We start from the raw sequence: 17,410 nt of genomic DNA on the forward strand, positions 1-17,410 counted from the left end.
CCTGACCATGTGGCACATGGCAAACAGCCCACGTGGCATGCTGGGCGACGGGGTAACTTTATTTTACCGTAGGCCCGATAAAACACACGGCAATGGCTTTGCCGTGTGCCCGAAAAAGGGCACACGGCAAACACCCTGTATGCCGGCCGAGCTTTGCCGTGCGCTATTTACTGTGTGTAACACACGGCAAATCCTTTGCCGAGTGTTTTTGGGTCTTTGCCGGCAAACCCACTGTTTCCCTTAGTGGTACTTGCGATCTCCACAGGACATAGCCAGCCATTGCTTTGGCGGGTGGATCAAAAGCGCGCGAGATGCCCGATTGCCAAAGCGTATCACGTCGACACATGGAGATAGAAAAGGATGGGAGATTCTACCGTTCAGCAGTAAGATAGGAGATTCTTATACCGTTCAGCAGCTAGCTAGCATGCTCATCGGTGAGCGAAGTCCCGGCTTAGAATCCGGTCCTGAAGCTTGACAGACTCCTATATAAGTGGCCATAAGCTGTGGGACACAACCATCCATGAATGCATACCACAACACCAACCAGTAGCAGAAGCTCTCCGCAAGTTTCATCAGCCGGTCCCAAATAACACCCCTGCTGCATTGAGAACAAGAAGTTTGCAGCAGCAGGGCTATAGCTTAATTAGCTTTATTTTTGTTTGTTGGGCATGACTGCTCCTGCTCCTGCTCTCGACATGGCCCGCAGGGACGCGGACCCGTTGGTCGTTGGCAGGGTTGTGGGCGACGTGCTTGACCCATTCGTCCGGACCACGAACCTCAGGGTCAGGTACAATACCAGGACCGTGTCCAACGGCTGCGAGCTCAAGCCGTCCATGGTGGCGCACCAGCCCAGGGTCGAGATCGGCGGACCCGACATGAGGACGTTCTACACCCTTGTACATATGCACTATGCATTTTCTTCCCTAACCTAGCTATCTAGTACATGATCAATTTCGTTAGTGCATGCATGTAATAATTAATTTAATTTGTGTTGTCGTCCTCATCATTCAGGTGATGGTCGACCCGGATGCTCCAACCCCAAGCGACCCTAACCTTAGGGAGTATCTGCACTGGTAAAATTAACCTGTTACTATACGGAGGCTGTCACATTATTGTCTCATCAGTCTGTACTCTGTAGTGTACATGCATGCTAGTGCATGAACATCTTGTGACGATTATACTACATACTACTGTACGTACTACACGGATTACCGATCCACACACTGTCTTCTTCATGCAGGCTGGTCACTGATATTCCGGGAACTACTGGAGCTTTTTTTGGTGAGCCATGAGCGACAGCTCTCTCCGTCTCAATTAAGCTAGCTAGCTAGCTAGGTTCTGTCAATTGTGGATGTGATGATCACCGTCGATGCATTTGGCTGGAGCGCAGGGCAAGAGGTGATGTGCTACGAGCCCCCTCGGCCGACCATGGGGATCCACCGCTTCGTGCTGGTGCTCTTCCAGCAGCTGGGGCGGCGGACGGTGTACGCCCCCGGCTGGCGCCAGAACTTCAGCACCAGGGACTTCGCTGAGATCTACCACCTCGGCCCGCCGGTCGCCGCCGTCTACTTCAACTGCCAGCGTGAGGCCGGCTCCGGCGGCAGGAGGATGTACCCCTAAATATAATAATTATGTAGCCAGCTGCTAGAAGCACTTACTATATATATTTATACCTAGCAACAATACATATATATAATATATATAGGTAATGACTAGTATACAGACGGCCGTATTTTATTTGTTCCGAACGGCCGCCTCTCCAACTAGATCAGAGCAAACCTCTCATTCTCACCGAGACACCCACTCATCCACATGTGGGGCCCGTGGAACTCGATGCATTTTCTCTCCCGTTGCCTTTCGGCTCTCCGGCACGGGCTCTCTGGATCGCTCTATCTCCATTCCTTTTTTTTTCTCCTCAATGACAATGCATCTCACGCTTAGGGTTTCGCCGGCGAGGCGACTCCGGAGCTCGCCAATCACATGCCGCTAGCGAGGCGGCTGGGACCCGTACCCATCGGCAACAGAGCTCGCCGTGGCCGGCGGTGACAGTGGGAGGCGGAGCTCCGCACGGATCTGCCCGCGCACTTGACCCGGCCTCACGCCTCGAAGCGTGGCGGCGTGATGGGCAACGACCGCTTCCCTTCATGGGCGGGCACATCAGGGAGTTGCGGCAACTCCGGCAGAAGCAGGTACCACCGGTGGCGGAGGCCTCGTGAGTCAGACCATGGAAGCGGGGGGGGGGGGGGGGGGGTCCTGGTGAGAATCTCGCAGGTCTGGGAGTGCCATGGCTGCCCTTCAAGTGCCAGCAGCAGGCAACTCCATCGATGCCATCGCCTACCTCAGCCACACGCTCAAGGTCAGGTTAGGATTTTCTTCCCCCATATTTCCCCATCCCTCCTCCGATCTATTTATCTAAAGCGACCTTGCGTGTTGGTTGATTGTTTGAGTAATTGAATCGGGGGCACACCCAAATCCTCTGCTTCAGGCGGGTGGGTGCAGATGCAGTGGAGATTCATCGGGCATCCTAGGTGTTGGGAACACACCCACGCTCATGTAGATGTTCATCTAGTTGTTTTTCACATCGATTGGCAGGGGGTGATTCGTGTGTGGGGTGAGGGGGATCAGACTTGCTTGAGAACGCCAGATATTTGCTGCTTAATTCAGTTTCAGTTCAGTTCCAGTCAAGGCACATTATACATAGTTGCTAGAATTTTTTAAATTTCCTGTTCAGTTTAGGCAAGTTAGTCCCGCATTTTTTGGGGGAATATGATGATCTAGGCGACCAGTGCAGTCTACAGGCCTGGATATAAATATGTTAGAGAATAGGTAACTAGGACATTAACACATGATAGCAGAGGACAGTAACAGAGGATCAGTTCAGTCCAGTTGAGTGCCCCTGTATTTTTTTTATTTTTTCCACACCCAGCCACCTGATAGCAGAAGAATGATAGCTTAACTGGATGAGAGCTAGGAGGAGGCATTATTTTTTTTATACCATAGCTTAAACGGCGGATTTTTGTTTGGGCTGGGGATATAGTCTTTTTTCAAAAAGCTTTTTATTATGTGTTGGTAACATGCAGTTTTACTTTGGTTTTTATTCAGAAACAAATATTGATTACAATGACAAGGGGGCAGAAGTAGCAGCAAGGTCACAGTGCTTCGTCTAATGTGGTATATCAAGCTTCTCAATTGTTTTCTATTTTTATATTTTCTCAGTATGTCTTTTTTGTTATTATAAGTTGGCATTAATACACTTAGCATAAGGTATTTTAGCGCATCTAGCTAGGCATCATTCATTTTAGTATTTTGTCTATCAATGTCTAAAATCTGATGTTCACCATTTTAATATTCTAGCTAGGCATTGAAATGATATCTGTGCTGACGATGGTGCGGCTGCAGTAGGAGAGCTCAAGAGGGAACTAGAAAAAGGCCCAGGCCTATGCTTCCAACGTCAGCATCCCCTTCGCATTTTTCACGGTCACTGTGATATGAGAAATTTATGCTTACTTTTGATATGGGGTCACTTAAATTATTAGATGCAAATTGTGCTTGTTTTTTAGCTTATCTTCTGAATGGGTTGAGATTATTGCACCTTGTGGTTTTGGTAGTTCAGGTATGTGTTAGGTTGTTGGATTGGATACAGTAGTCTTGATGAGCTAATGGAAGATACAATATGTGTGTACGCCACTACTACAAAACAGGCCTTTGTTCCTGGCCATTTGTCCCGGCAGCCTTTGGGCCCGGGACAATAGGTGGCTTTTGTCCCGGGTCCAACGGCTAGCTGGGCCAGCGGGGGGACGGGGGCCTTTTGTCCCGGTTTGAGACACCAACCGGGACAAAATGGGAGCCTTTTGTCCCGGTTGGTGGTTCCAACCGGGACAAAAGGCCCGCGTAGCCTTTTGTCCCGGTTGGAACCACCAACCGGGACAAAAGTCCCCCCTTTTGTTCCGGTTGGTGCCTCCAACCGGGACAAAAGGCCTTGCGCCCCTTATCCCCTTCCCTCTCCTCCCGCCCGAGCCATTCAGCTCACTTGTTTTCTTGCTGTTCTTGGCTCGGGATAGATGAGTTCTTGCTCATTTCTTCACCACATTTGTGAAGATCTTTGATTCCCCGTCCATCCATCTGCTCTAAAGGTTTGGGGCTTGTTTTTCTCTTCTTCCTTGGCTTGTATAGCTCATTTCATACTTTAGAAATAGAGAAAATGTGTAGCTAGCTCATTTCTTGGACATTTAGCTAGCTAGATTGCATATGTAGGTGTAATTTTCTTTTAGATTTAGATGAGTATATGGATAGTAGAAATTTTTAGAATGAGTGTAGATACTTCATGTGATGTACTTGTATATATGACCATATTGTGGATAGTTGATTTTTTTATTCATGAATGAATTAATGAAATGAGTATATTATAGAATTTTTTGTATTATGAATGGATTATTTTGACACTCTAGTGATGTATTTAATCAGGCTCACATTGAAACCATCTAGAAGCTAAAAAAATCTTTTTTTCGAAACAAGTATACGTCGTTAATCTCCATCCAACGGTGATGGCACTACTTTTCAGGGATACACGATGCGCTATAAGGACGTCGCAAATCGGTTGGTCGCATCACCAGCACTTCCGATTGATAAGAAGACAGCATTTGACGTAGTCAGCATGCCCGTTGTTGTACTGAGAGCATATCAACGAGCATGCTGCCTGTGCCAAGTGCTGTGCCTATTAATCGTAAATGTTGGTGCTGACCGACGTTCGAAAGAATTCATTGATGGCCTGCATTATTTTTTGTCTGTGGCTGAGGCAAACAAGCAGAATAGTTTTATGTGCTGCCCGTGTGTTCATTGCAATAATAACAAGGATTACTCATCTTCAAGAACCATACACAGCCACATTTTCGCAAATGGTTTCATGAAAAAGTATGTTTGTTGGACGAAGCACGGAGAACAAGGGGTTACCATGGAAGACAATGAAGAAGAAGATTTTGACGACCACTTTCCCGGGAATGCTGGAATCGGTGCATTCGATGACGATATTCCCATGGAAGAGCCCGAAATAGATGTAGCAGAAAATGATCCTAGCGACGATCTGGGGCAAGCATTGCACAATGTGCAGGCAGACTGTGAGAGTGAAACGGAGAGGTTGAAGTTCCAGAAGTTGTTAGAGGACCACCATAAGTTGTTGTACCCAGATTGTCAAAATGGATTTAAGAAACTTGGCACCACCTTGGAGTTGCTGCAATGGAAGGCGACAAATGGTGTATCCGACAAGGGATTTGGTGAATTACTCAAACTTGTTAAAAAAATGCTTCCTAAGGACAATGAATTGCCTGCCACAACGTATGAAGCCAAACAACTTGTTTGCCCTTTGGGACTGGAAGTGCAAAAGATACATGCATGCCCTCAACGACTGCATCCTCTACCGAGGCGAGTACGAGAATTTGGATGCATGTCCCGTATGCAGTGCATTGCGTTACAAGATTAGAAAAGATGATCCTGAAGATGTCGAGGGGGAGCCTCCCCGGAAGAGAGTTCCTGCGAAGGTCATGTGGTATTTGCCTATAATACCATGTTTGAAGCGTCTGTTTAGAAATAAAGATAATGCTAAGTTGATGCGATGGCACAAAGAGGAACGCAAGAAAGACTCGATGTTGAGACACCCCGCTGATGGGTCGCAGTGGAGAAAAATAGATAGAACGTACCCTAAATTTGATTTGGATGCGAGAAACATAAAGTTCGGTTTGAGTACGGATGGCATGAATCCTTTTGGTGAGATGAGCAGTGGTCATAGCACTTGGCCTGTGACTCTTTGTCTGTACAATCTTCCACCATGGCTCTGCATGAAACAAAAGTTCATCATGATGCCAGTGCTTATCTCGGGTCCAAAGCAGCCCGGAAATGACATTGATGTGTACCTAAGACCATTGGTCGAAGAACTCTTATTGCTCTGGGGCGATGAAGGTGTACGGATGTGGGATGAATACAAACAGGAAAACTTCAACCTACGAGCATTGCTGTTCGTAACGATCAATGACACATATTACGGCTACATTGAAGAGATATGGGAGCTGGATTATGGTCCCAATTTCAAGGTGCCTCTATTTCGTTGCCAATGGGTTAAGCTATCTAGAGGAGGGGTAACAAAAGATGAGTATGGGATGACAATAGTTGATCTCAACAATGTTGGGTATAGAGACGAGCCATTTGTCCTAGCCCAGGATGTCGCTCAGGTTTTCTACATTAAGGACATGTCCAGCAAGCCAAAGAAGGGGATCAACAAGCAAAAGGATGAGTCTAAGCGACACATAGTTCTATCAGGAAAGAGAAACATCGTTGGAGTGGAGGACAAGACAGACTTTTCAGAAGAATATAATAATTTTGTTGCCATTCCACCTTTCGAAGTAAATGCTGATCCATGCATCCTGCTAGCCAATGATGATGCTCCATACTTGCGCCGTGATCATAATCAAGAGACATTTGTGAAGAGAAAGTCTGTTACCGCTAATCCTTCATGTACTTGAATTATTTTATATTATTGTATAAAAACATAATCGCAATTCGAATACTTTTATTATATATGTACTGTACAATTATACTTTATGTGTTATTTATATTATTTTATATATTTTTCACTTAATTACTAGACTCAATTATAATTTTCATTCAATAATGGATTACTCAACTAATTTTATTTATTTCATGAAATTACATTCACATTAACACACTATACTCTCTCACTAACACACACAATCTCACTAACACACACTATCTCTCAAACTCACACACTACTCATTAATATCATGAAATTGCTTAATTTTATCTAAAATTCACTTTTTAAACGTTAATATCGTGATAGAATCCACTTTCTATCGAAAAGCAACAGTTTGAAAAAAAATTCACCTAATATATTTTTGCATGGTCAAAATAACAAATATGATTTCAAAAAAGTTAGATATTTCATTGACCCAATCACTTGAATGAAAATTAATTATTTTTGTTGCGTGTATCAAGTTTATATAGAGATAAGAAATTTTGTTCCATAATTTTTGGAATCATAATTTTATTAACTGAATTAACAAATGAAAGCCAATTTTAAAAGAGAAGTAAAAAGAAACAAAAACAAACATAACATTAGGCGGGAACGAGGGAAAACGGGCCCCTTTTGTCCCGGGTGGTAGATCCACCCGGGACTAAAGGTGGGTCGCGGGCTGGGAATTTTCCCGGCCCGCCCAAAAACCCCTTTTGTCCCGGGTGAAGCCACGACCCGGGACAAAAGGTCCTTTTGTCCCGGGTGGTGGCTTCACCCGGGACAAAAGGGGGGGCCTTTTGTCCCGGGTGAAGCCACCACCCGGGACAAAAGGACCTTTTGTCCCGGGTCGTGGCTTCACCCGGGACAAAAGGCCCCCCCATATATTTCCTTCCTCCTTCGCCCTTCTCCTAACACTTGGTTTCTCATCTGCGCCCGTCCTGCTCCCCCCACCGCGCGAGCCGAGCACCGCCGCCATCGACGTCGCCGCCGCCCAGAGCCCCGACCTCACGCCGCCGCCCAGAGCCACCGCCGCCGCCGTCCTGCTCCCCCCACCGCGCGAGCCGAGCACCGCCGCCATCGACGTCGCCGCCGCCCAGAGCCCCAACCTCACGCCGCCGCCCAGAGCCACCGCCGCCGCCGTAACGCCCTCGCCACCATCCCCTGCTCGCCGTCGACCCGCCGCTACAGGCCATCCCAGCCCACGCCGCGTACCCAAAGGTAGAGCTCGATCTCGTCCCCTCCAACACAGAGCACTAACAGAATCACCATGCTTGTCTGTTGCTCTCAAATGTAGGTGCATTGATGCTTGGTCATCAAATAGGAAATGAGGCTTCACAAAACTATTATAGTGTTCACCCTGAATCTGACTTAAATCATCTGTCACAAATAGGAAATGGAAGGAAATAAGCTCACGGATCGACACAAACGCACCGTGTAAATCATCTGTCAAACTTACAGTACCACAACAATGACTAACATAACTTTCTAATTATGATCTGCATGAGAGAAAAATTATTGATAAGTAATTGACATGAATCTATGAATTTACTATAATAACATTCAGGGTCCAACTTAATTGACGTAAATTGCTGACTTCGATTTACTAGAAAGAAAACTCTTGGCAAGTAAGTAACATGGATCCATAAATTTTCTATAACATTTACTAATAAAAAAACTTTTAGTTTCGTGCTACTTAGACCTAAGTCCATAAAATCAACCACAACAAAAGAACCTGATGAAATCGGCACAATTCAAAGAAAGTAGCAAATTATATGGTTAATTTAGCATTGTACAGGATCAATGAAGGTCTAGAAAATTACGAGAATTGTGTACTAAGAAGCATGGTAAACTAGTATAAGAGCGATCAATCATTCAACAATACATTTGTTATACCTAAAAGGTAAAAGTAATGCAGCAGCCTGGTACATAAACTACTAAAGCTGCCTGTACCTAAAAATAGATGGAATCATACTGGAGAAAGGCCGAATCCCACTGCATTTGACACCGAGGTTTCATCTCCTAAAAGATCGTCCTACTACGAGAGTCCCCTCAACACCTTCTCCATTCCATTGAACCCTAGAACCTCTCGCTACGTTGGGAAGCTCCTGCCTCTGTATATAGTTCCCCAATGTTCTTTAATTTTTAGTTTTCAGAGTGTGTCGAGTGTTTGCAGCACTGAGATCGACATCGTCGACCAATTATGGCTCATTTTCAGTAGCTAGGAAGCTACACTCATGTAACTTTGGGACATGCTCATAATTTGAAATCATAATTTAGAGTTCATGTTATTTAGAGTGAAATCATAATTTGTTGTTAAGAGTGAAATCATAATTTGTTGTGTAAATAAAGGTATATTTACAAATTTTTAAATGTATGAATGTATGTATGTATGTATGTATGTGTAAAGTGAGTTCATGTTATCCGCCGGCAAAGAAGCAGAAACGGCCGCCGGCAAAGAAGGTAGCTGCACCGGCTAAGGAGCCTCCAAAGAAGAAGGAAAAGAAGAAGAAAACCAAGGAGGCTCCTATTAAACCCTGGGACATGAGCCTTGAAGAATGCGATCGGATAACTCAAGAAAGAGTTAAAGAGCACTTCTAGCCGAAGCCGAAGCCGGAGCCCGAGAAAGTGATAAATCCGATAGATTTGAAATTTTTTAAGGGAATGTGCGAAGCAAATAAGAGAAAATTCATTCCGAGAGACCCCCCTTCAGACTACGAACGCACAATTATCCAAACTACTGAGAAAAAGAAGAGACAATCAAAGTCGTCGTCGTCCGACGTTCCACAGCTCGGAGCCCAAAAGAAACAATCAATAGAGCCTCTCGTAGTGGGACAGACGACGCAAGAACAAGACTTTGTTACATTTTTGAAAGAATCAAACCTGACGGCCGCTCAGATTGCAGGGGGAGAAGATATTCCAAAGGCCGATGTGGTCGTCAAATGGACGTTTGAGATCGGCAAAACTCTTGTACCCCCCGAAGTAGTGTCTGTGCTTCCAACGCAAATGTATAAGCTGCACCAGCACTACATGCGTGCGATGGCCGATTGCATCTTCATGCAGGGCGCAAAGATTAAAGATGACGATTTCTTACGGGGGGAGGCCATTCTATGGATAAACTGGGAAGAAATTTACCAACTATTCCATCAGGAGGCCCTCGACATCTCTATGGTCGCCTTGTGTGTTCTGTAAGTATTTTACTCTCCTTACGTATTGTTTTGCATGATCTCAACATACTGATCTCTTGATTTATTCGGTATCATGTAGAATGGAGATACATACTTGCAGAAGAAAGGGATACTCTCACCTCGGCTTCATCGACCCAATTACTTGTAATTGGAGGCTTCTACGCGACAATACCGATGAGATATTCCAAATGTTGTTCAAGTACATAAGCGTTTATCACAACAAGCAAATGATATTGTTTCCTTACAACTTTGCGTGAGTGATTCCTTCCGTCTAACTCTTTCTATTCTGTAATCGAATTGTTTAAACCTTAACTACCAAGAACTGCCTCCGTATAATCTTGCAGTGAACACTGGGTCCTAATTGTCATAATTCCCGAGAAGAGCCTACTCGTGGTTATGGACTCATTGAGGAGACCTCCAGAACAATACGAAAATCTTCTTAACATGATGAAAAAGTAATTCTACCACTACTCCGTCGGTGACCGATAATTTGAATCACTTTGTTACTTGACTATAATTGTTCTAATCATGCACAGGGTTTGGAAAGAATTCGCTAAAAATCATCCAGGCAAATTTGACAAGGAATTGAAGATCAAGACAGATTTTCCGGTACGCACTTGGATGATTCATTGCACGATTCATTAGTTTTATTATATATTCATGTAAATACCTGATAATTTATTCTCTCTTAAAGTGTATGAGGCAGAAACCAGGCACTGTATTGTGCGCATACTATGTATGCGAGAACATCCATGGTCTGGTAGGTCCTCCAAAGGGCTGGACAGATTGGGAGGAGGAAGTAAGTAAAAAATTTGTTAATATTTGAACTCGTATTTTAATTAGTCGAAATTAATTATCCCCTTTTTCCATAGGTCGGGGAGATGCGCGATAAACTCATACCGGAGGAAAAGATTATGGCGATTCAAGAACAATTCTCCGGATTTATTGTTGAGCAAGTCCTCGATCCAAAAGGCGAATTCTACTACGATGGAATATCTAATATTGACAATCACAGCAAATATGACAATATACGCGTATATATGTAATTAAGAATGAATATAACTATGTAAATATATATGTGTGTCTATGTATTAAATTTCTATTTATGAGTATGTATGTATGTATTAAATTTCCAAAAGGCGAATTCTACTATGTAATTAAGAACGAATATACCTATGCAAATATGATGGAGTATGTATGTATTATATATATAAGCACTCCAATAATATATATGTGTATATATATTTATATAATATTGGTCCTAGACATTTTCATATGTAAAGGAATTCACATGTATAGATATGTGTATACATATATATATATAAGTGAATTAATTTATATATGAAAACTATCTAGGAAAAATATTATATAAGTAACTATATATATATGTATATATTAGTGGAGATCATACACACTGAATTCCAATACATAAGTTTAATTGAAATGCAAAAGTATAATTGAAATAGAAAAAGAATTGAGAAAAGAAAAACATGAAAAAAAAGAGACATTTTGTCCCGGCTGGTAACACCAACCGGGACAAAAGGGTGCGCCAGCCACGTGGGCGCTGGCTGCACCTTTTGTCCCGGTTGGTGTTACCAACCGGGACAAATGGTCCTCTTCTGTCCCGGTTGCCAGACCCGGGACAAAAGGGCACCCCCTTTTGTCCCGGACTGGCGTTCCCGGTTGGGAAACCGGGACAACAGCGGTTTCCCAACCGGGACAAATCAACGTTTTTGTAGTAGTGCGCGTGCATTTTGCTCCCCCGTTTAGCCACTCTTGAAATTAATGTGTGCTAATTCTTTTTTTGTTCAGTGCTCCTATGCTTGAGGTCAATTCTATTTTATATTTTACTTGCAGAAATTGGAAATAAGTGACATTTCATTTCAGGAGCTGAGTTCTATTCAGTATACAACCAAGTAATGGGTCAGCTTGCTTACATTAAAAGGAGTAAAATTTGTTAGGCCTAATTTTTAGTTTGCTATGTTAAGTCTCTATTTATTAAGCAAGTCTTTATTAAATTCCAATATATATGAAGTCTTTATTAAAAGGGAAAATTCGATTCATGCCACCACAACTCCATGAAATTGGGTTTCACGTTCAAAATCATGCCACTCAATGGCATGGATTTCAACATGAAATCCAACTTCAAGAAGTTGTAGTGGCATGGATCCAACTAACCCTTATTAAAACTTACCGGGCAAACATTATGAACCGCTTGTTTTTAGGCCTTTTCCTCCAAAATAACTTTTTAGATTGATACCATTCTTTTCTTGTCTTGCTGCCTTTTAATCCTTTTTCAGTAATTTTATGGCATCACCATGAGATCTCTCTTCTGTGTGTGCTCTGATAATTTTGTTCCATTGTTTCTCTCAGTGATAGAAATTAGTCAATAATGTGCTACTAAATTAGGCAAACCAATATACTTTGTAGGTGATAATGTGGTTCTAAATTAGCAATAATACAGTTGTGTTCTCCATCCATTCTATATTAGCAATTTTGTATTTTTCATCAGGCAAAAATATGGTTAGAACCAGGCAAAACAATACAACCCAAAAACCATATTTTTTTACTCTTCCATCAGTAAAAAGATGTGGTTAGCACTATGCTAGAAATGCAATTTGGTAGGTATTTTATTTTACTTTTTCATCAGGCAATAACATGGTTACATCGAAGCAAAACAATGCATTAGATTAGGCAACTTTAATGAACAATGTTTTTTTACATCTAAAGCATTTTACCCTATCATGCTATTATGGTTTCTAAATTAGACAATAATTGTTACAGCAGAAGGCAAATTCATGTATTACATTAGCCAACTTCATTGAATAATCCATTTTCATACTCAAAATGGCATGTCTTGCTATTCATGTATTATATTAGACAAATCCATTCAAAAATTGTTATATTAGCTCGCCACCTATGTCTTGCAGTACGTACTGTTGCATGCATGTCTTGCTAAAAATGCCATTTCTTGCTAACTCGATGGCCTTCTCGTATGTGATCGATGTGTATAATCCATTTCATACTCAAAATGGCATGTCTTGCTAAATTATCTAGAGTTGTTACACTCGGTATTGTTGTAATTTTTCCTAGAGATACAATTTTTTGTTCCATTATTTTTTCTAGCTACTACAAATATAGTTTTTTCTTCTATTTTTTCTAGTTACTGATAAGCAACCTACATTCATGAATTAGGAAAATAATCTCAATTAGGAAAGTATTATTCTTTGATATGCAAATCAGTATTATTATTTAGGCAAAGTACTGATATTGGTTAGGCAAAATAACATTTTAGTTAGGCAAAGTACTAATTAGTATGTAAAGTGTCATTCCATGATATAGAATCATTTGCTACATAAGTTGATTGTGTTAATCATTAAAGAAAGCTTTATGAAACTGTGAGCATTTGTTTTTGCTTTGGTGCCACAACTCACTTTTTGCAACATTTTTATTTGCTGTCATTCTATTTTAAAGTACAGTTGACCATTGTAGTCTACATCATTAGCTGCAAATTCAGTAGAGAATAGATAACTAAGATCATGAGCTGACCCTGATAGTTGCATCATTTTTTTTACCATTTCTATCCCAGCCACCTGAAAGCAGAGGACAGTAAGTGTTTCTCTTGGCTGGCTTGGGATTTTGACTTTGCCACTGGATTGGACTGAAGCTGGTATGTTTTTTTTTGAGACATGCCCTTTATTCATCAGAAGAATGATAGCTTAACTAAATGATAGCTATGAGGAGACAATTTGGATACGATAGCTTAATAGTGGTTTTTGTTGGGGGGGGGGGGCTGTAAGAGAGATACGATAGCTTGAATATTTTACATATGCAGAAACCTACTAGTTGTTTTTTAAATTATGTATACCTACAGGGCGTAGACAACACATTTTAGTATATTTTTGTGATTCACCTGATAACCTGGCTAATGCATTCAAATAACCACACTAGAATGTGTCATGTAGGCAACTACATCATTTATTGGATTTCATGAAGGCAACTTATGCTAAATGAACATGCAAATTATTCATTTCAGTTTAGCATTTTTTGTGTTCTGATTTAGCATTTCTTTCTTGTGTATATTTCTACAAGTGAAATGAACATCTCACCTTGGTAGTTGGATTGTCATTTTTCTTATTGATATCGTTAACTTGCTTTATCCCTATTCATCGTGTATTAGTATTGATATGTATTGATGGAAATGGTTCCAGTTAATGTGATTGTATGAGATTATTTTATTTTTCATCTGAAACTGGTTGCCTGCATTTTCATCATTATTAGCATTTTAATAAATTTCAATAGGCATTTAAATACTATTCAACTAGCATTTAAAATGTTCACATGAAGCAATTTAGCAAAGTTTCTGCTTTCTATCAATTAGTACAGAAGCGTTGCATGCAACTTTTTTCTCAGTAGGCAATAATATAATTCTAGATTAAGCAAAACAATATATTTCAATAGGCAACACCATGTTTTTGTACTATAGAATTATATGGTTCTTCATAGGCAAAATTGTGCAATTCACTAGGCAATCTTTATCGAGCATTTTTGTAGTTCCTTTTCTGATTGGTTGACTTAAGTAGTATATCCACATACATCTACCGGCACTTGTACTAGATATTATTCCCCTACCACTATGTGCAATAAGCATCCAGCAACCTGAAATGCAATAAGGTCTGCGATGCAGTGGATAGTGTTATTGGTTTGGATTAGAACACTTTGATCGTGCCTGCGTTGCCATTAGCATGAGGTTTAGTGTTCTTGACAATTTTCTTATTTCTTTCTAGGTTTGCTACTCTTCTTTTCAGTTACTCCTAGCTCTTATCTGAAGTGGAGTAAGAAAGAATCATCATATTTCTCAATCTCTATAGCCGAAGAAGTGTGGAGAAGATGCAGGTTCATAGGTGAACAAGAACTGAAACAAGTAACAGTTTTTTTTAAGTTACAAAACCTTTTAATTGGGTCTGAATTGATCCCAAATTGATGTGATATTTGCCTGGCAATAACTTTCAATTTCGCTATAAAGAGTCAGATTAGTATGGTGTGATCCCAGTAATGTTGCACCAACGCTACACTATTTACTCTCAGAAGAAATCTAACAGTTTCGAGATTTAGCATATTAGTATATTATTTGTGCAACTTTGTTGCTTCATTTAGTGTATTTATTGTTCAACATGGATGCCGCCACTTCCGTCAGCAAGGCGGCGGTGTATGGGGGCTAGTAATTTTGTCTTTTCAATGAAGCGGTGGCATTTTAGATCACTAGAGCTATCATATAGTTCTAGTAAAAAAATGTAGGCCATCTGCAAACACGTGCTCCGCCAGCGCAACTCCAGGTGTGGGAGAAAAAAGTAATGGTACTAGTTTTTTTACTAAAAAAGAAAAGTTGACTAGCCGTGTATTGCAAGCTTTCTAAAAATAGGGTGGCCGTACGGCTGTGCCAATTTACGATCGGTCGTAGGTTAGCCAACTCCATATATATATATATATATATATATATATATATATATATATATATATATATATATATATATATATATATATATATATATATGTGAGATCACATAATAATATTTGCTTCTACGTATAAAATATATATACATACATGCATGTATCTTAATTAGTGATGAGATGCATATGACTATCACTACGTAAAAAATGACCTATAGTCATGACGTGCACAAAGGTGAGATGTTGTTGTACGTCACCTTTGTTATTTGGGTGACGCGCGAAGATGATGCACGTCACCTTTGACCTCTTGGTGGCCTCTCTAAAATATTGCCTGTCACTTTTGTTATGATATAGGTGACGTGCAACATCAAAACACGTCACTTTTGTTATAGGTGACGGGCCATAAACGTGGCCCGTCACCTATAAGTTTGATATAGGTGACGGGCAACATTAAACCACGTCACTTATAAGGTTAGTATAGGTGACAGACTTTAATAAGTAAAAGGTGACGGACAACATCAAAGCCCGTCACCTTTGTGATGACATAGGTGACGTGCAACATCAAGGCGCGTCACCTTTGTGAGTTTTATTAATATTTGAACATGCGATTTTTCAAAAATTCAAATTGTCTCAAATCATAAATTGGTCTATACAAAAGTTGTAGGTCTCAACCAGATCTACAACTTTATAGTTCAATTTTTTTATTTGAGGTTGTTTTGGCACCCAAATATATGGTTTAAATTTTGAATGTCAAATTTTCAAAATTTTCAAACGACCTCAGATGGAAAAAAAAAGTATATATGAAAGTTGAAGCTCTCCACCAGATCTACAACTTTGTAGTTGAAAAGTTTTTTATTTGAGATCGTTATAGCTGTGAAACAGGTTATATAAGACATTATAAAGTGATGATAAAAGAAAAATATCTCATTGTTGGTCATATGTGATGGTGTAGTCCAGTGATAGGGAAGGGTACGCGTGAGGCTAAGGTTGTGGGTTCAAATCCTGGTAACGCCTAAAAAATCGCACGCGCACATATTCGCACAAAAAATCGCGCGCCTAAGAAAATATTTTTTAATTTTTATTCATGCTGCAAATATTATTTTAGCTTATAAAAGAATGATACTCGTCAGCTATATGTTGACATAGGTGATGGGCTAAGAATACTATAGGTGACGGCTCATACCGATGCCCGTCACCTTTTATGTATATAGGTGATGGATTTTTGCCCGTCACTTTTCTGTTCTAATCAGTGACAATGTACAAGTGACGGGTGCGATGCCCATCACCTTAGGGAAATAACGCCCGTCACTATAGACCTTTTCTTACACAGTGTATATGTATGAGCTGAGACAAACATGCATGCAGATGACATGAACTGCTATGAGGTGGCATGTCATGCATGTACTACATACTATACTAGCTAGGTGCGATAAGTTGTCAGTGGGATATATAATAAATAAATGTATCTATATATATAACTAGCTGGATTGATAATTTTGTACCAGTGCTGATATAAGCATGATATATGCATGATCAAGTCCCGTTCAGTTTTCATTGAACATTTGGCAGCAGGCAGAATGCATGCATATCGTCGGCTGTTCTTGCATATTGTGGGGTTTTCTAGCTAGCTAGTATCCCCTCAGAATAATAATCAATACAAGAAACACTTGAGAGCGTTTTAATCTGTCCGAATACTAGCTCGTTGTTTTGAAACGTTGGCATTTCACACAAGAAAAATGATCTTTGGTCCCTGCATATCAGTACAGATCATAATTTGGTCCGGTATTAAAGTTGGCACTAAGCCTTTTTAGTACCGGGTCCAAATTTGAAAGTCCCGGAACTATTTTAGTACCGGGCCAAAACACCAACCGGTACTAGAATGATACGGCCATACCGGTCAATGCGGTACTAAAGGCTGTCATTTAGCACGGTACCGGCCCGTGTCTTGGCCCCCCTACTAAATGGTTCTCCACGATACTTTAAAAGGGAAGCAGCTTCCACCTAGTCACGTGTGATGCGTAGCTGGAATGGTAAGGAAGTAGCAAGCGAGGTCGGAGAGATTGTGTATTTGACCCTCACAACAGCGCACGCACATTTATTTGTGACTTTTCATTTTTTTTTTCTAGGCGGCATTTTTAGTACCGATCGCACCGTTTAGTACTAATGGTATAGTTTGTCTAGTTGTGTACATAGTCGAATGGCCGAGTACGTGTTGGAGGAGGATGAAATAGTACATCCGATCGAGTGGTGTTTA

General features: G+C 41.1%; 1 protein-coding gene and 1 long non-coding RNA gene across 5 annotated transcripts; both read left to right on the forward strand.

Annotated features, from left to right (window-relative positions):
* Window positions 1-542: 542 nt before the first annotated feature.
* On the forward strand, window positions 543-1,632 carry LOC120705048 (protein HEADING DATE 3A-like). Its single transcript, XM_039989582.1, has 4 exons — window positions 543-896; window positions 1,012-1,073; window positions 1,241-1,281; window positions 1,391-1,632. Exons 1-4 carry the CDS (start codon window positions 669-671, stop codon window positions 1,618-1,620), a joined length of 561 nt encoding a protein of 186 aa, XP_039845516.1. The 5' UTR covers window positions 543-668; the 3' UTR covers window positions 1,621-1,632.
* Window positions 1,633-1,760: 128 nt separating this feature from the next.
* On the forward strand, window positions 1,761-14,857 carry LOC120703043. Of its 4 annotated transcripts, none has more exons than XR_005686731.1 (3): window positions 1,761-2,356; window positions 3,103-3,450; window positions 13,295-14,857. It is a non-coding gene; the product is annotated as an uncharacterized LOC120703043 (long non-coding RNA). The 4 variants fall into 4 exon arrangements; XR_005686729.1 differs by having other exon boundaries at window positions 1,764-2,361; XR_005686730.1 differs by having other exon boundaries at window positions 1,770-2,361; window positions 3,355-3,450.
* The last annotated feature ends 2,553 nt before the right edge of the window (window positions 14,858-17,410 follow it).

The sequence above is a fragment of the Panicum virgatum genome, chromosome 4K (assembly GCF_016808335.1).
Source record: "Panicum virgatum strain AP13 chromosome 4K, P.virgatum_v5, whole genome shotgun sequence".
NCBI lineage: Eukaryota > Viridiplantae > Streptophyta > Magnoliopsida > Poales > Poaceae > Panicum > Panicum virgatum.

Coding starts and splice junctions, on each gene's coding strand:
- LOC120705048 (XM_039989582.1), top strand. CDS start 669: ATGACTGCTCCTGCTCCTGCTCTCGACATGGCCCGCAGGGACGCGGAC. Junction 1,074..1,240: donor CTTAGGGAGTATCTGCACTG/GTAAAATTAACC, acceptor TTCTTCATGCAG/GCTGGTCACTGATATTCCGG. Junction 1,282..1,390: donor AACTACTGGAGCTTTTTTTG/GTGAGCCATGAG, acceptor GCTGGAGCGCAG/GGCAAGAGGTGATGTGCTAC.